This window comes from Podarcis bocagei (genome assembly GCF_964188305.1).
Source record: "Podarcis bocagei genome assembly, chromosome: 6".
In the NCBI taxonomy this organism is placed as follows: domain Eukaryota; kingdom Metazoa; phylum Chordata; class Lepidosauria; order Squamata; family Lacertidae; genus Podarcis; species Podarcis bocagei.
This window is the reverse complement of record NC_138130.1, coordinates 91,246,670-91,265,690: the sequence shown is the minus strand read 5'-3', so window position 1 is coordinate 91,265,690 and position 19,021 is coordinate 91,246,670. Positions and strand designations below refer to the sequence as shown.

General features: G+C 44.7%; 1 protein-coding gene across 2 annotated transcripts; it reads left to right on the top strand.

The window, feature by feature from the left end:
* Positions 1 to 2,668: 2,668 nt before the first annotated feature.
* Positions 2,669 to 13,194, top strand: LOC308588979 (uncharacterized protein C11orf97 homolog). Of its 2 annotated transcripts, none has more exons than XM_081197737.1 (4): positions 2,669 to 3,043; positions 6,089 to 6,193; positions 9,102 to 9,312; positions 13,054 to 13,194. In XM_081197737.1, the coding sequence occupies exons 1-3, from the start codon at positions 2,950 to 2,952 to the stop codon at positions 9,266 to 9,268; spliced, it is 366 nt and encodes a 121-aa protein (XP_081053863.1). In that variant the 5' UTR covers positions 2,669 to 2,949; the 3' UTR covers positions 9,269 to 9,312; positions 13,054 to 13,194. The 2 variants fall into 2 exon arrangements, with proteins under 2 accessions (XP_081053863.1, XP_081053864.1); XM_081197738.1 differs by having other exon boundaries at positions 2,673 to 3,043; positions 9,102 to 9,227.
* The last annotated feature ends 5,827 nt before the right edge of the window (positions 13,195 to 19,021 follow it).

The window sequence follows — 19,021 nt, the reverse complement described above, 5'->3', positions numbered from 1 at the left end:
GAACTTAATACAGGTAACACTTGAAATACAGTATACTGTAATTCTGCTGTGAGTCTTATTTAAAAATAAAATATTTAACACAGTGAAACGTGATCAGGTCTTCAGCTGCAAGGTTCATTGCAATGATTTGTGGGTTGATTAAGAGCAGTACAGCACTCTGGATACTAACAGCTTTCAGAAATACAGTGCAGCTAAATATCTAAAGGTCTGTATTAAGGGGAAATGAGTAATTATATGTATGTAACTGAGGGATTGTGTAGAAGCTAGAGCGCTTTCAGGGAAACTGACACTGTCCTTTTTAAAATTTAATTGCATGCATATGTTGGCATTTCTTTGAGAGAGAGTGTGGGGCTCACTACTGCCTGTGGTTGTGGTGGAACACAATACAGAGTGTTGTGTGATTAGCAGCACATGATCATATGAAGCTGCTTTTTACTGAGTTGAACTGCTAGTCTGTCTAGCTCAGCATTGTCTCAGCTGATTAGTAATATGCTTTTAAATAGAGATTCCAGAAATTGAGCCTGGAGCTTTTGCATTCTGAGCATGTTATTGGAACTGAGCTGTGGTCCTTTCTCATGCTCAGTGGGACTGTGACTTCTCATACCGTGTGGCCAGCTGCCGAATTTCAAAATCTGGAAAGCTGTGTTTTTGCTGGAACTAAGCCTATTTGCCAAAACACGGTGTGTTTGGTGGGAAAGTGCGTCGTTTGTACCTTATCCTATGTGATTCTCAAGATATCCAAGATTGTAAGTATGCTTAGAGAAAATCCACATACCATTTTAGTTTATCAGATGTATTTTGCATTATAGTTGGATGTCTTCTATGTGATGTCACTTCAGAAGCAAGTAGCAGCACACAGGGACCATACATATTTTAACTATGCTTTTCCCAGGCCTAGTCCAGCACACGGAAAGCACACAGCATGAACAAAGACATGGAGAATCTGGTAGCTGGCGTTCCCCATAGTAGCATTTCTGAAGCCTTAACCTCAAAATGTTCATTCAGCTAGAAAGCCATAGCTTACATTCCTATGCAGTGTGTTTACCTACCTCTATTAAAAAATGATTTTACAATCCTACCCAATGCAGGTTTGCTTGGAAGTAAGTAAGTGTGGCATAGTGGTTAGAGTACTGGAGCTGGGTTAAAGTCCCCCCTCAGCCATGAAGTTCAGTGGGTGAACTTGGGCTTGTCACCGTCTCAGCCTAACTTGCCTCCCATGATTATGGTGTTAAAAATGGAGCAGGGGGAGAGAACCATGTTTGACCATTCTTGACCTTGGAGGAAAGGTGGAATGGTTGGCATCCATCTGCCTCAGGAGTCAATGGAGGAATGAGCCTTTGGGGTCTGAAGTCAAAGTATTGGAAGGTTACAGCGCGTGTTGCAGCTGTAGAGAGCGATACGGGAAAGACATGTTTTGTTGGGTTTACATGAGCTACAATATTCTTAATTGTGTGTTTCATTTAAGGGCTCCCCCCCCCCCTTGAAGTCAACAGTTGGGAGATAACCTGCTCCACTTTGCCTAAGACCCGAACGCAATAGTCCTTGCGCCGGTTCAAATCCACGGGCTTAAAGCATGCCTAACATGTTGTATTCAGGCCAGACGAGGGGGAACCTTTGGTCCTCCAGATGTACTCCCAAACATATAGACCAAAGGTTCTCCACATCCGATTTAGTTCTAGGCATGGATTTCAGCGGGGCCATTTCCATGGGGGGGGGGGGGGAGCTCCGGTTGAATGTCTGCCTGAAAGGCAGGTCACAGGAGCCCTGATTGGGATGTGGGTGGCTGAGTGGGAAAGGGGGGGGGAATGTAGGCAAGCACACTGGTACAAGAAGCTGCAGAGCTGAGCTGTGAGCTCTGAAAGTGCGGCTTTCTCCCAATTGAAGTGCAGAGTGTCTGAGACATTCACAGGAAAACCAAAATGCTTGTTTACAAAGCTATTGTACTACCAAACTTACTGTATGCCTGTGAAACATGGACCACTTATAAAAGCCATCTCCAACTCCTCGAAAGATTCCCTCAACGGTGTTTCTGAAAAAATGTACACACCACTTGGGAAGGCAGGCGAACTAATTCCAGTGTACTGGAAGAAGCACAGATCACCAGTGTCGAAGCAATGATTCTTCAACATCAACTTCGTTGGACTGGTCATGTTGTGCCGATGCCTGATTATCGTCTTCCAAAGCAACTACTCTATTCCGAACTTAAAAATGGAAAGCGTAATGCTGGTGGTCAACAAAAGAGGCTTAAAGTCTCTCAAGGCAAATTTTTTAAAATGTAGTATAAACACCGATAACTGGGAAACACTGGCCTGCGAGCGCTCCAACTGGAGAACAGCCTTTACCAAAGGTGTCATGGGCTTTGAAGACACTCGAACTCAGAACGCAAGGGAGAAACGTGCTAGGAGAAAGGCATATTGGCAAATCCTCACCATAAACAACCTATGTCCCCACTTTGGAAAGACGTGTGGATCCAGAATTGGCCTCCACAGTAACTTATGGACTCACTGTTAAAACCGTGTTTGTGGAAGGCAATCTTACTGGGCTACGAGTGATCGCCGAAGAAGAAGTAGTAGTAGTTGCAGGTGCCTCAACAGCCTTCGACAGCAGCGCTTTTGCACTGTGACGCCTCTGCTCGCTTCACCCACCATCCATCCCCGCCGGGCTTCTTAGCGCAGCATCCGTCGCCATGGCAACGCCCAAGAGGCCCGGGCCTAGTCTCACTCTAGGCCGCCTCTCTTCCTGCGCTTTCCCCCGGCCCCGGGGAGCGGGAAACTTAACTCCCAGGCTCCTTCTTAAGCTCCCCCGGGGGAGGCGAGTCGCGAGCTCCGGGCTCCCCCTTCTTCTTCCTCCTCCTCCTTTCTCCGCCTCGGGCTCCTATGGCAACGGGCCCGCGCGTCTCCCACTTGCCTGGGCGCGGCTGGTGCAAGAGGCGGCGGCGGGGGGCGAGGCATGAGAGCGGCGGCCGGGGAGCAACTGGAGCCGAGTCCCGGGGAGCCGGGGAGCAGCCGGAGCTACGCGGAGTACAATGAAGCGGGGCAGCCCTGTGAGTGGGGAGGGGTCGCCGAGGGGGGACACACACAACCGCGTAGTCCCCTCCAGGGCTGGAAAGCGTGGCAACCTCTCTCCAGCCAAGGGGGGTGGGTGAGTGGGGGCATTGCTGTCGCTGCTGCTACCCCTCTCCTGTGCAAAATGTTGGGGTGCTGCCCTCTCCCCTCCACCCACCCCCATTAGAAGAAAAGGGCACCCCACCCTCTTGCATTAGGGACTGCCTGGCACCATTGGACCCCCTCCTCTCCAATGCCCTTTGCCCATGATGTGATGCCATTGTTCATTGCCCCATAGAGAACCCACCTCCCTTGCCGCCCAAAGGGACCGACCACCCTCTTCCCCCAGTGCAGAGGATCCTGCCTGTTCCAGTATTATTAATATTGTTTATTTAATTTGTATACCGTCTTCCAAAAGAAGATCCCACGGCGGTTCGCAGCAGAGAAATACAAAAACGAGAGTACAAAACGCATAATAACATTCTGCAGTCGACCTCCTTTGTAATGTTTTGTTCTGAAGTCTTTTAAGATGATATTTTCGTTTTCCCCATTAATTAGGTGGCTTTGGCTGTGTACTTTTATGTTTGACTTTCTTCAGTCATGTTTCATTTCGGATTGTTCTATTGACCTTTTAATGTGCTGTAAACCACTTTGAGATTTTTCTTAAAAATACAAAGCGGTATGTTATAGAAATGAAATGAAGAATAAATGATAATAATAATAAAGCAAAAGCAAACCAAACCCCCCCCCTTCCCACAAACACATTTTAAAAGCCATAGGATGTTAATCGACCAAACGCCCGGGTTAAGAGGAAGGTTTTCGCTTACTGTCCTTTTTCGCCTTGTGCACATATCAGTCTCCCTTCCATGGGGGCATTGCACACCCCACAAGGATTTATTCCGCTTGACAAATACATCACTATGAGGAACTCTTTTCAGTTCCATTCTAGAAGGGCTGGTGTCCTCCCCTTTCCTCTGCTCACCACCAAGAATCGACATTCAATTCCCAATTATAGTCAGTTCCATTGGGGACATCCCATCCCAATGGTATACACCCCATCTCCTTCAATGCAGTTTTTCCAAACATGCTGGAGGTTTGGTTTATCCCATGGGGAAATTTTCTCACTGTGATAAACACAGACCACTTTGAGATCTGTTACGGCATCGCTGACTGCCATTTCTACTGGGAGAGTTGCCTAACCCAGCAAGCTTTCAATCCATCAGCTATGGAAGCATTATTCATACGCAGGCATTTTACGGTAACTCACCAAAGACAGCTTAACAAACACTTGATTTACAGAAAACCATCTATACGTAATCCCCTTCAAGGGCTGCATGCATGTGTATGACATTTTATAGATACATACACATGCCTGATAGTCGTGATTTGCTTTTGGTTCCTTAATTTGGGTACACCATGTATAGAATACAGTGAAAATGTCACTGAACCGCAACTGGCTGGAGTGCCTATACAATATGTGGGGCAGTGAGATGGGTTAATTTTACACCTGAAATCACAGCTGCCAGTGAGCTATTGGGCCCAAATGGCTCACAAAACTATAGATTAGCATTTGCAAAGTTTGACTGCATTTAAGCAGTTTCATGCCACACTTGGACATCCCATTACAAGTGGAATTGAAACTTCACCTCCAAACATGGGAGTAGCCAAGATGGGGGGGGGGGGAACCAATGTGTTTTGTTAAGTATTTCTATTATTTTACTTGATGGGGAGGCAGCTGCCCTTCCCTGCCCTCCCCCATTCCTCCAAACATTGGACAGACTATTCAAGCACCCCTTTTGCTCCTGAGATTTCAGCAGGAATTGTTTCCTTCTGAAGCATCACTTCACAACCTTAAAGGGGTACTAAGCTTTGGGGAAACAAATTATGAGCCACTGTTCTCTGAATTCTGGGACTATTTTCATATTCTGCATTTTCCCCCACTCCCACAGAATGGCAGTATACGCATATTACCTGATTATCGCTCCATGTAGCAGTTCAGATGAATAGTGTATTCAAAAACAGGTTTCAAAAACCTGTTGCATATACTGTATAATATACGGTAATTTTATACAGTGCCCTCTAGTGCCCCAAAAAGGAAAGATAAGGTCCCTTTCCAAAACAATCCACTATATTATACAGTATTATACCGCTATATTATACAGCTATATTATACATAATTTTTTCAGTACCACTCCATACCTCCATACCACTGATTCCTATATGGTTATGAATCCTTATAAGTGACTCTTCTGTCTGTTACCTAAGAACAACAACCTTCAATTAAAATTGGAAGCATGATGCTTCCACCACAGTCTTAATCAGCCTACTCAGAAGTAAGTCCCACTGAACTCATTTGGGCTTACTCCCAAGTAAGTGGGGTTAGGATTGCAACATTTGTTACTATGCCCCAGAGTTCAGAGAAGCATCACTTCTGCTTGTTGTAAATCATGCAGTGGGAAACCTCATCAGTCAGTCAATGTAACGGCTTTGGATTCTTCTAAGTCTTTAATTATGGAATTAATGTGTGGCGATGCACACATTGGGAGAGGGCCATAGCTCAGTGACAGAGCTCATGATTTGTGTACATAGTGCTCCATTTTCAACCCACAATATCCCTAGGTAGGACTTGCAAAAACCTGTCTGAAACCATAGTGAGGCAATGTAGAATACTGAACTAGATGAACCAGTGGTCTGAGTTACTGTCTTCACTGGTGTGTCATGGGAAAATATAAAATAGTTAGTGATTGCATGGAAGATTATTGCACTTCTCAGTATTATTTCCATATCTGCTATATCTTGCACCTGAGAACAGAGTACCAGAAAAGAATATTTAAGCTATGGGTGCATCAGTGACTTAAGTAAAACATGATTGATATTTTTCATATCACATTTTCTAAACGTTTTGTTTGCATTTTTGAACTTTATATTACAAATGAGAATGATTTTAAATTTTATTATTAGTTAATTCTGATGCACAGTTAAGTGAAATAAGGTGTGTATCATATGGGATTCCTTATCCCTGTAAATTGTCTTTAACAAATCAGGGAAGAAGTTTGTATATGTCGAACCACCTAGAAGAGTTAAGGAAGTGCTGGAAGAAGAGCTTTATTTTCGGAGGGATGAATGCAGAATTAAACACCCTTCAGAAGGTAAGCTCTGTGGCCAGCAAAGGTATAAAATAAAAATAAAATGATTTAGGGAAGAAAAATCGGAAATGTTTAGTGGATAATAAGTTGTGAAAATACTGCTTAACTTGAGGAAATATATAAAGTCAGATGTTACGGGTAAAACAAAGTTCTATTTATTTATCATATTTGTATCTTACAATTTTTCCAGGCATTCAGAATGGTGCATGTCATATTATATATAAGTGTGATATCCACCAGCACAAAGATTTCTGCTTGGACAATGGAAGTTCCTTTCCCTGTCCTCATGCTACTCTGTGTCCTCCACCACTCCTTTTTCAGAGGGTTTGGGGGGGGGGGCCCAGAGCAGATTTAGAGGATGCACGGGTAGAGGAAATAATTTTTGTTGCACATCAGAAGTCGTGGTGCTAGCGGAAGCACTTCATTGGAGAGCTCCCAATATATCTTACCTGCCTTTCACCTTAAGGTCCTAGGGTTGGTTACAACATACAATAAATTCAGAGGCTCAATACAAGAGCAAACTCTAGCAAAAGCCAGTACATTGGCTTGCCCCATTGAACTCATTTAGTAACCCAACCAAGTAAGAATCACAGAGTGGGCTTCTCCCCCCCCCCTTTTCATATTAAGTATTTCATTTATCTTTCAGAATGGCAGTTCTTTAACCTTATTCTCCACAATAGCTCATTTAAAGTTTATGGAAGCCTCAACAGAGAAATCCAAAACAGCAGTTGGTAGTTGCAAACTGGCTTTGGACAACTTATAGAAGAAGAGGGCCAGACCCTATAAATACTGTCACCTTGGCATGTCATCATTTGTATTCAGCCTTTTTATCAAGAAACTCAAATCAAAATACACAAGTTCAGTAGTGCTTTTTTCTGGGGGTTCACAGGGACACGCAGACCCCTAAACATTTTGTGAATCTTTGTTCTTTTGTCCATTTACTGTATTTATTTTTCCCGATATGAACTATAAAATGGTGATTTTCTTGAGCCAAAATGAGAGTACCCCTAAACGTTTTTTTAGGGGGGGGGAAAGCACCGCACAAGTTTATTCTTTTTATTCTCACAATAACCCTGCAAGGTAGATTAAACTGAGAGAAAGATGGGTGGGGTGGGACTTGACCACCTAGTAAACTTTATGGCTAATTAAGGGGTTGAAACGAAGCCTAAGGCCAATACGCAATTGACTATTCCATACTGATTCTCTGTTAAGACATCCCTCATCCACTTTGATTGACATCTATGTGTATTTTGTTACTCCATGAATTTGCCTTAGCCGGTGGTTTTCAAAGATGCTGCCTTGAAGGAATGTTTTCAGTAGCTGGGAATCCGTATGGCTTGTGGTGGAACTTTGAACACTGCAGAGGATCCTGTGGCAAGTTCGGTATATGTGGGACACTGGCCTCACAATTCACACTACATGAACCTTACAACACAATTCCTGCTGCTCCCCATTGCAGGAGAACATTAGCAGACTGAGCAAGCTGTCTTTCTGAAAAGCTGCACAGCCATTCCCAGTTTCATTTAGGAACCCTTGAGAAGCTTCAAAGGAACCCCAAGGTTCCTGGGAAGCCAGTTTGAAAGCCACTGGTGTAAGCCCTATAGTTGTTAAGTCCTCAGAGTTATCCACCATGTCATACCACTGCAAAAATGCATGATGAGTGGCTTAATATTTGCATCTATCACAGGCCTTGCAATAATATGCAATATACCCAATCGATCACTCTGCTGTGCTGCAGAGGGTCTCCTGCAGATTCCATCTATATCAGGAGGTCCATTCCATACAATATAGCAGGAATGTCCAACGTCCATAAGGTTGCAATCTACCATCCAGTATCAAAAACTGGCAGTGATCTACCACACTCTCCCATTGTCATTCTTAAACTTAAACATATTATATTTGGCTGGGGAAACCCAGCCAGATGGGCGGTGTATCAGCACCCGTCCAGAACTAGGAGGGAGAGGGTGTTTTCTTTCCATGGGAACTGGCAGGAGGGGGGAAAGGGAGGGGGACGTCATTATCTCTCTCATGTGCCACCCTTCCCTCAGCTCCCTGACTGGGTGCCTCCACAGCTGCAGCCCGTGCAGAGCCCGCACACCTCATATTCGCACACACGTACACACAAACACAGCCCAGCTCTTCCTGGGAGCTGGCAGAGCAGCCAGTTTCTCCCTTGGAGGCTGCCAGGGCAGCATCCCTTTCACATCCCCCCAGGAATGCAGCGGGAAGGAGGACAGGCAAACACACACACACACAGACACAGAGGCCAGCTCTTCTGAGAGCTGGCAGGGCAGCATCTCTGTCCTGTCCCCCCCCCAGGAGCGCAGCAGTTGACCTGCGATCAACCATAATCTAGCCCAGGATCTACCAGTCGATCCCAATCAACCTGTTGTACATGCCCGCAATATAGGAACAGCATTTAGGAAGGTGGCAGCTACCCTTTGGAGCTATCTCCCACTGCACACTAGACAGGCGTCAGCTCTGTTGTCTTTTCAGGACCTACTGAAGATCTTCCTTTTACAACAAGTGGAGGGTGTGTTTTTTATCCCAGTGTGTATCTGTATTGGATTGGAAATTTATTATATATATGGGATGCTTTGTAAGCATTTTTACATACAGAGTTGTGGTTTTTTTAAATTGTTTGGGTATATTAACTTGTTTTTTACATATGGACTTGTTTTTATTATGAAACTGCTCGGAGATATTTTATGGCAAGCCACCCATAAATGGAATCGAATCAGTAATGCAAGGTTCCTTCCAGACCTACAGTTGCACGATTATGTTTCGTCAGCCAGTGGTTTGTACAAATATTTCGGTCTGCGGGTATTAATTGCTTTCCCTCCTACCTAAAAATATAGAAGGTCAGCTTGGAACCCAACTGACAATAATGCTCTTCATATATTTTGAACAGCGGCTCTGGAAGGAATTTGGAGCTTGAAAAGGAATTTCCCAGTGGGAGGCTTCAAGCCGGCATCACAGAATCCAAGTAGCTTGCTTTCACAGCCCAAGTACTACTCCAGACATGCCGTAATAAGAAGTAAGAATGAAATATCTGGGGGCTGCATCATGCATCAGTAAACAACTCTGACTTTCAAAACATTCACCTGGGATTGTCCGTCTTGGTGTGTGAATCTCAGCATCCATCAGCTTTTGAAAAGTCACATAAAATTTTTTTTAAGGAAAGAAAAATACCAGCACCCTGTTTGTTCTTCACCTTTCCTTCAAGGCGCTGTATGTTTCCCCCCCATTTTATCCTCAGAGCAATCTTGTGAAGTAGACTAGACTGAGAGAGAGCGAAAGAAAGAAAACATCCCCCAAGGCTATCTTGTAAAACTTCACGGCTGTGTGAAACCTAGGATTGTATGGTTGTGGTAGGGTAGCGCTCTGCCCGTTAGACACCATACTAGTTGCTCTTTAGATCTTCAGATTTGCGACTCTGCTTTAAGATTGCTACTCCTGGCTTGCAATGTGGCTTGCAGTGTTTTTAGTCTGGTTTTGTTCCTTGAGATCAGGGATGGGCAGTTGCTGAGGTGCTGGTTCAATTCATGCACTTTGCAAGGGAAAATTATCGTAGTGTATAAGTGGGGCTGCCGGTTCTTGCACAACTCTACAAACACAACACATAGGCTAATAGTTAGTAGAGAATATATAATAGAATAATGATATCATTCAGATTGTAGGAATAAGCCAATCAAAGTTCATATCTACAATATAACAGAGTGGTAGTGTAATGTGTATGGGTTGCTCGTGCGTAAGTTGCCGCCTCTCCAGGCTTTGTTGCCTTGCTAAACCTTTCAGTTTGGGCAGCCCTTCACTTCGTGGCTGCCTCAGTCGCTAGCAGAATCCGTCAGTGGGCGTTTCTTAAATCTTTTCCAACATAAAAGTTGTTTGACACCCAGTCTCCTCCTACTCTCTCTGCGCGGAAGTCTTCTGCGCAGGGTGGGCGTGGGTAGCGGAGGACCCGTGCTCTCCCCGCTGGTGTCCGGTGAAGAGTCCTGGAGCCCTTTCGCCGATTTCCCCATCAGCCCCTCTATATCCCTGGTGTTGCGCTGATTTGCTTCCCCATCTGCGGAGCTGCCTCTCTCCCTGCTGGGCCCTTCTCCAGCATCATTTGAGAGCCTTCCCTCCGCCTCTAGCTCCGATGTCAGTTCCCTGACATGTAGCGAGGACTGCCAAGCCGTGTGTTCAAATCAGATGTCTACTACTGATACAGTAGTATCATTCTGGAGACTCTGTCCTTTTGAAACTTTTGAAAGACTATTGTGAGACTGACCTTAGACATCTGTTTTGAACACACAACTTGACAGTCCTCGCTACCACTCTTATATTGTACATATGAACTTTGATTGGCTTATTCTTACAATTTGAATAATATCATTATTCTATTATATATTCTCTACTAACTGTTAGCCTACGTGTTGTCTTTGTATTGTTGTGGTTGGTTCTTACTGCAACACAGGGGTTTGTTTTTGGTTCTCACACAACTGCGGAGCGTTAGGGGATGGAGTCTAGCTGTCCAGGCTCACAGAAGAGATGGCTGTTGCTGCAGCAGGAGAAAGTGCACCCGTCCCCAGTATCAAGCCAATAAAATGCAGCCTATAAACTCTTGCAGGGACAATTAAAATACTCCTAAGGGCAAATAAAATTTTCAAATGTAAAAGAATAACTTAACAGGGCCACAGGCAGCACTGCCCTGCTTTGGGAACTTGCAATTACAATCTCAACTCCTGGTTAAGAGTATACCACCAATAAAGTCAACGAGATTACTCCAAAATAAATGGCCATATTTATTTCCTTACATATACATCCCACCTTCCTTCTATCGCTCAAGGCAGCATACCGGCAATCCAGATATTCTGCTCTTCTCCCAAGCAGCTCAGACCAGCACACTTCATTATCTTCCACATTTAATATCCTCTCAACAACCCTGTGAGGTAGTTTAGGTTGTTTTTATATTAGCTTTCTCATCCCCCCCCCCCCCGCCAAAGAATCCTACCTTCCATAAACATCTGCAATTTTCTTTAAACTTGTGAACCTAAAACTTCATTTGTTTGAGTGCACAAGATTTCGCACACATTTGCACACTTCAAGCTGTTTTTACCCTTGTCGATTAAAAATGTTAAATAATTTGTGCCCCTCTCTAACTGAATGGATTCAACCTCTGTAGCTGAGAGGCACCTCAGGTAAGTTTCCAGCCCCATTTTTAAAATAATTGTCCGTTTCCTCACAACTCAGTGAGGTCATGTTATATATAAAAAAAATACATATATACCGTATTTTTCGCTCTATAACACGCACCAGACCATAACACGCACGTAGTTTTTAGAGGAGGAAAACAAGAAAAAAAATATTCTAAATGAAACAGTGGGTGTATGATTTTTGTGGTTCATGCTGTGGCCACAGACATGTGATCTGACAGTGAGTTTGGAGTAGCCCAATGCAAAAATCCTGAGGATCCATGTGGATCCATGCTTTGTAACCACATTTTAAATGGGGAGGGAAGGAAAGCAAAAGTCCCCCCCACCCACCCAAGCCAGGCAGGATATACGAAGTATGATTTCTTTTTTATTTACTGTATTTCTTTTTTGGCCACCTCTGTCACTGCAACCTTTGCTCTGTGCTTGCACACTTTTGGGCAATAGGGCATGTAACACACTTTTTTTATCTGCCAAGATGTAGAAAATCAATTTTAATGTCCCTATATAAAATGCCTAGTGAAGCAGAAGGGTATTACATCAGCCACTGTATTAAGGCTAAACGTTTGAAGAACAGCTCTCTATGGGGGGGGGGGGAGACTAAATTCCATTTTCAATCAATTGTTATTGTGGCAGCAATTATCAGTGTATAGCTCACAATGAGGAAAAGAACTTTTAAAAATATATATAAAAAACATTCTCACGTTATACTTCTTCAAAGAAGAGTATTAGGCTTTTAATGAAGGGGAGAGGAGAGATGCTGTAATCCTCCTGGCTCAGGAGATTCTGATTTACCAGCCGCGTGTAGAAAGTACAGATTAAGATATTTGATATACAGCATATAAATCCAGAGATTTCCATGTCTCACTCTGCAATCCAGCCTGCTGTTACTTACGAGCAGGGAAGCAGGGTTTCTCTTCCAAACAAGCATACTGTCTCCCTCCAGCAGTACATTGCTTGGAGAAGCTGTAATTTGGAGGGGGGCTGCGGGCAGGGCTCTCTGCTTTTGGAAAAGAAATGAGAAACCTACCATTGTAAAGCAAAAGTTCCCCCCTCCCCACCCAAGCCAGCCCTCTCTCTCTCTCTCTCTCTCCCACTTGCGTGTTTTTCAGCTGCCTGCGAGTCCCTAGAGCACAGAGAGGAGGAAGTGGTGGGAGTGTGACTAGGAAAGAAATAGAAGGAAGGACTCGATCCTTTCCTTAACCCTCTGCTTGCCAGGAGGGCAGGGGATTCCCTGCTCTTTGTTCAGTTTGAGCAAACGCAGCAACAGAAGCGGGTGGGCAGTAAGACCCTGAGGCAGAATGCAGGAAAGCTTCCGCCTTCCCTCTTCCCTCCGCCCGCCCGCCCGATCTTATTTTTGGCTGATTTTTGCCTATTTTGCCCCTGCGCTCCGGCAAGTCAGCTCCAGGGACCACACATTCGCTCAATAACACGCACAGACATTTCACCTTACTTTTTAGGAGAAAAAATCTGCGTGTTATAGAGCGAAATTTACAGTAGTTCATGACACCTTTTTATTAACAAACAAACAAAAAAAGAAAACTTGATTGGAGACTGCCCTGTGTTAGGTAGCTAACAAAATGAATACATAAAAGTACATATAAGTGGAAATGCCTCACCAGTAAAACATTGACTAATCTCTGTTTTCATTCTTTTCCACTCCTGCAGGATAGCCCCTGTGAAAAGCAGTGTTGATGGAAGGGACAGGAACTAGGCAAATTCACAGCTGCTATTTTTATCCAAATGCTGAGTACTATATTCTAGAACTTGTATCATAGCATGTAAAATAAACTTTTCAACCATGCATCAGTCGGTATATCTGTGTTGATCTTCTGTTTAGCTATAAAATGTTCCAGAGCGAAAATGTTTCACCTCTCTAAATTTTTATTACCCACACAGCACCTGCCTGTTTGGTAGAAGATTGTTCTTTTACTAGTTCATTGGCCCCTTTTTCTGCAAACAGCACAGAAATGCAGGCTAATAAAAGTGGGCTCATATACTGTACAAGCAGTGATGAACAGCTGTATTCAACACTGAGCTAAGCAAAACATTCCACCAGCGCCATGATTTTTCCATGTACAACAGAATATTCTCCCCCCCCCCCCCGCTGCCTGCAGCTTCGTAAATCTGTTCTTGGGGTACTCCTAACTCCCCGGAGCAGATCTGGGAACAATATAGGGTGTGCGAGCTGGAGGAAGAAGTGGGAATCCTGTTGTTTTTGTGCAACTGTTAATGCCACTCATGTTTAAAAACAGCAGCAGGTATGTAAGATCTCTACTAATGTTTGCATGTTTGTAATGGTGTGGTGCCATTTTGAAGAGGATAAAGGTAAAGGGACCCCTGACCATTAGGTCCAGTTGTGGCCGACTCTGGGGTTGCGGCACTCATCTCGCTTTATTGGCCGAGGGAGCCGGCGTACAGCTTCCGGGTCATGATTAAGCTGCTTCTGATGAACCAGAGCAGCGCACGGAAATGCCGTTTACCTTCCCGCTGGAGTGGTACCTATTTATCTACTTGCACTTTGACGTACTTTCGAACTGCTAGGTTGGCAGGAGCAGGGACCAACCAAAGGGAGCTCACCCCGTCATGGGGATTCGAACCGCCAACCTTCTGATCGGCAAGTCCTAGGCTCTGTGGTTTATCCCACAGCGCCACCCACGTCCCTTTGAAGAGCATAGGAGACTCTTAAATGGTTGCACCATGCTCCTCCTTTGTCCTTGCCCCAGGGCTAAGTCCCCAAATCAAGTCCCCCATGTTGTTGTTCAGTCGTTTAGTCGTGTCCGACTCTTCGTGACCCCATGCCAGGCACTCCTGTCTTCCACTGCCTCCTGTAGTTTGGTCAAACTCATGCTGGTAGCTTCAAGAACACTGTCCAACCATCTCGTCCTCTGTCGTCCCCTTCTCCTTGTGCCCTCCATCTTTCCCAACATCAGGGTCTTTTCCAAGAAGTCTTTTCTCACGAGGTGGCCAAAGTACTGGAGCCTCAGCTTCACGATCTGTCCTTCCAGTGAGCACTCAGGGCTGATTTCCTTAAGAATGGATAGGTTTGATCTTCTTGCAGTCCATGGGACTCTCAAGAGTCTCCTCCAGCACCATAATTCAAAAGCATCCATTCTTCGGTGATCAGCCTTCTTTATGGTCCAGCTCTCACTTCCATACATCACTACTGGGAAAACCATAGCTTTAACTATACGGACCTTTGTTGGCAAGGTGATGTCTCTGCTTTTTAGTATGATAGCCATCTTAAAATATCTAAAAGGCTGTCCCATGGAGGATGGAGCAAGCTTGTATTCTCCTGCTCCAGAGAGTAGGACTCGAACCAATGGATTCAAGTTACAAGAAAGGAGATTCTGACTAAACATCAGGAACAACTTTCTGACAGTAAGAGTTTTTTGAGAGTGGAACAGACTTCCACAAGAGGTGATGGACTCTCCTTCCTTGGAGGATGGGATGGCATATCTGCCACGTATGCAAGCAGTAGTTGAGATTCCTTCATTGCAGAGGGTTAGACTAAATGACCCTCGGGGTCTCTTCCAACTCTACAATTCTATGATGCCATGATTCTATATCAGAAGTAAGCACCAGGAAGTTCAGTTGGAGTTATTCCCCTGTAAATTTGTATATAGGATTACAGCCTTAATCATGTTGGTTTTTGATATAAGTGGAGGGGCAGGGGAGAAAGCAGGCATGACACAAACCGACTGAAGGAAGTATTAAAGGGAAGCTGTCCATTAAACTTTAATTAGTTTAATGTTAAGTAAACGTCCAGTGCGCTTCCAACGCCATAAATCTTATCTCAGCAGAGAATTTCGTGCAGCGGTTGAAGAAGGCAGGAGAGTCAGTACATTTCAGTGAAGAATCCTGGAGCAAGCAACTTTGGAACTCAGGGGGGGGAAAAGCTTTATTTGCAAAAGAAAAAACCCTGGTGATAAAGCACACATGCTTTTATCTCCGGCATAAAGAAAACTTTACTCTAAACTTAACTCATATTAGCAAACATGGGGGGGGGGGGAGAAAGAGAACACACAGGTGAACTGACTATTTATACAAACTAACTCACATTCCTGGATGCTTAATGACTTCCAGCTGCTCAGTGATTAGAGCGACTTGTTACCTCTTAACCCTTTAGTACCAACAGAAGCTTAGGTGGCGTTTTAATAAAGAGGAATAGAGATGTTGAAGAAGTGTAGGTCTATTAGACCTTTATTAAATTGGATTTGCTTATGCAGTCTTCTTCCTCCAGGGCACCACTCAGTTGAAGGAGCAGAATTCATGTTTTAAAGTAGTTTTCTAAAGAGGGTTTCTTTCCTTTTGAGAACCTTATGTCCAGAATCTAAAATGGTAGAACTGCACCACCACTCAGGGTAACCCCAAGGTGTGCAGTAACCTATTTTGAGTCCTATATTTGAGTCCCTTGAAGCAGCCTATTTTGAGAACTACAGTGGTACCTCAGGTTACATAAGCTTCAGGTTACATACGCTTCAGGTTACAGACTCCACTAACCCAGAAATGGTGCTTCAGGTTGAGAACTTTGCTTCAGGATGAGAACAGAAATCGTGCAGCAGCGGCGAAGGCCCCATTAGCTAAAGTGGTTGTTATGTACTGAGTTGAATAGGATCCAAACTGCAGCAGTCTGATTGGTCCTAGAACAATAGGATCCAAATTGCAGCAGTCTGATTGGTCCTAGAACAATAGGATCCAAATTGCAGCAGTCTGATTGGTCCTAGAACAATAGGATTCAGAATGCAGCAGTCTGATTGGTCCTAGAACAATGCAGCAGTATGATTGGTTGGCAGGAACCACCCAATCATGCTCCAGGTATAAGTGAATCCACAACCTGATTGGCTTACAGCACCACCCGCGTCCTTGTCTTTGAGGCATCCTTTAAATCAGGAATGGGGAAGCTGGATCTCTCCATCTCCCATCAGCGCCAACTGGCACAGCCAATGCTCAGGGAGGATGATGAAACATTTGGAGGGCCACCGTGTATCCAGGCTTCAGCTCCGGGGCACAAGGAACTTAGAATGGCAACCGACAGCAGCTTCTCACCGTTCAACCCAGCATCTGGAGACTTGGAAGCGTACGCCTCCCGTTTCACCTTCCTCCTAGAAGTCAAAGGGGTCACCGATGAAGAAGACGCCAAGAAGAGGGAGATATTCTTCAGCGTCTGCGGAGAGGAGACGTTTGAAATTGCCCGGGCTCGGCTTCCGGTTTGGATCGCCAGCAGTATGGGAGCGCGGAGAAGTTGCTGAACGACTTCTCCGAACTGTACGGGGTTTTTGAGGGGCAACGCAAAGGCACTGCGACCCCCAAATCTCAAGGGGGGCCCCCTTGAGAGAAACGCTGCCAGCAGCGTCGGAGAGGTCTGAAGTTCTTTTGAGTTTTTTCTATTTTGGGGGAAGACTCAGGAGCGAAGAGACCGAGAGACGCATTCCGGTAAGCTCTGCGGACCCCGTACGGCTATGCCTCGAGCTCCCGCTGAACAGCGGCGACAAACCTCCGTAATTCTTTAGAACTGCCACCCTTGGTGTCGATTAACAAATGTTGGCACCGAAAAATTGGAAATAGAACCCAAGGAGCGACGGATGTTAATAGATTAAGTTAAGGAGCCCGACCTGTATTTCGGAACTAAGATGGCGCTGGGACTCGAATCGGAAGAGTGAAACAAAGTAACTCTAACTCACCCGCTGTAGAAATATAGAAGGGGAAGTCCCCGTCGGGAATTTCGTGGGGCAAAAGTAACCAACAGAAAAGTAACTAACTAAAAAGAAGACGTTGGAGACTTTGTATTGTATTGCTTAAGCAGTTTATGGGAGAACTTTGATAGAGGCTTAAAGGGAGCACTGAGAAGATCGAACGGAGGGATAAACGGAAGCGGAGAAGACGAGAAGAGGGGGAGGAGAGAGCTTGGCTGTATAAGGCACCAAAGAAGTAAATCTCCCCCCCAAAAAAACAGTCCTTGTGGCGGGGTTAAAAGTTATTTCGGACCTCCGTTCCCTCTTTCTTTAAGTTTCTCAGTTCCCGTCCGTTGTTACATTTCATTAATAGCGAGCGGGAAACCTCGCGCAAAACTCGTATGTATACGATACAACAGCTTTATCCCCACTTGGTAGCAGCCCTTTTGGAACTGTTGGAACCTGGATATTTTGAAGGACTCTAAAAGACTTTAAAGGACCCTTCTACCTTTTTTCTGGACCTAGTTTCGTTCACAGAAGCGGCCTCTCTTTCTGGCCCTGATTTACGCGTGGAACACATTCTCCAAAGGGAAGCAGAAGCCCCACCTCCTACCCCATCTTGTTGGGAAGCTGGAACTGAAATTAGATTCCCCTCCCCCCTCTGGAGGAAATTTTTAAAGCTCTGCAGAGAGCCCCCGAAGCTCTTGGACTTCCAGCCCTGCTCCTGGCCCCTGCCCTCTCCCCCCCCCGCTTGCCCTTCTCCCCTTTTTTTGCCTGTACCCCCCCTCTCCTCTTGCACCTTCCTCTCAGTTTTGGCTGCTTTCACAGGAATATTAACCAGACAAGAGACGGTAACACGCAGAAACGGATTAAGCCAAACAAGTGGCCGAATTTCAAAAGAGAGACTCTTGTCTTATTTCATTACTCAATTTGTTCCTACGTTTCTGCTGCCCCCCCTCTTTTGTCTTTTCTCTTCCATCACTCTCCCTCTATCTTTTTACCCTCTTTATCTTCCCTTTCCCCCCCTTTTTCCAATCTCTTTTTAACTACAGCCTCCCCAATATTTAAGCATAACAGCTTTTTAAGTAGACGGGAAGGTTTCAGTACTGTGCACTGATATATTGTTAATGGTAATAAGTTGGTACCCTGCCTGCCCACTGATGAATGGTTGATGAGACCTTAAATGGGGAGGGGAAAAGATTGGTTGGTTTAAGATAATATTTGCAAAGTGGGGAATAACTGTCTATTGACTGTGGAATCAGACAGGGCAGTCTTACCCTGACCCAAAGGATAGTTCAAATACAACATAGGCAGGGAGTAAACACCAGACGGGGAACTTAGTAAAAGTGCTCTAACCTGACCAAAGGGCAGGCTAATATAATTTCCTTTGAGATAACTAAAAGTACCTAAGATTGTGCGCCCTCTAGGGGAGAGCTACAAGAACCTTAAGTCGGTTTATTGCTGGAGACGGGAGGTGCAGGAGGGGGGGGACCGGGCAGATGGCGGGGAGGGACGGGAAGAAGTCCGTGGGAACACCAATAGAGAGGAAAATCTCAAGGCAAGAGGAAATAAGAGACTTAGATGCATTATGGCTGAAAATAAAAGAGGAATTTAGACAGAATGAAACTCATATGGAAAAAAAGTTAGGAGAGATGCAGGAATCTTTTGATAAAAAGATTGAAGTCGTGGTAGGGGATCTGTCAAATAAGATAAAAGAACTAACGGTCCGAACAAAGTCTTTAGAAGACTCAAATAAAAAAATGCAAAGAGACATGAAAGACCAGAGAAAAGAAGCTGAAAAGACTAAAGAGAACTTTGGAGAACTGAGCAAAAGTCAAGACCAGGTTTTAGATAACTTAGCCTTGATGGAGATGAAACAAAAACAGCTAAATTTAAAGTTTAGAGGAATAGGGGAAGAAAGGGATGAAGATATTAAAGGAAAAATGATCAAGGAACTGGCG

Excerpts from the sequence above, each read along its gene's own strand:
- LOC308588979 (XM_081197737.1), top strand. The coding sequence starts at position 2,950 with ATGAGAGCGGCGGCCGGGGAGCAACTGGAGCCGAGTCCCGGGGAGCCG. Across the intron at positions 3,044-6,088 it reads CAATGAAGCGGGGCAGCCCT|GGAAGAAGTTTGTATATGTC; the intron begins GTGAGTGGGGAG and ends TTAACAAATCAG. Across the intron at positions 6,194-9,101 it reads AATTAAACACCCTTCAGAAG|CGGCTCTGGAAGGAATTTGG; the intron begins GTAAGCTCTGTG and ends TATTTTGAACAG.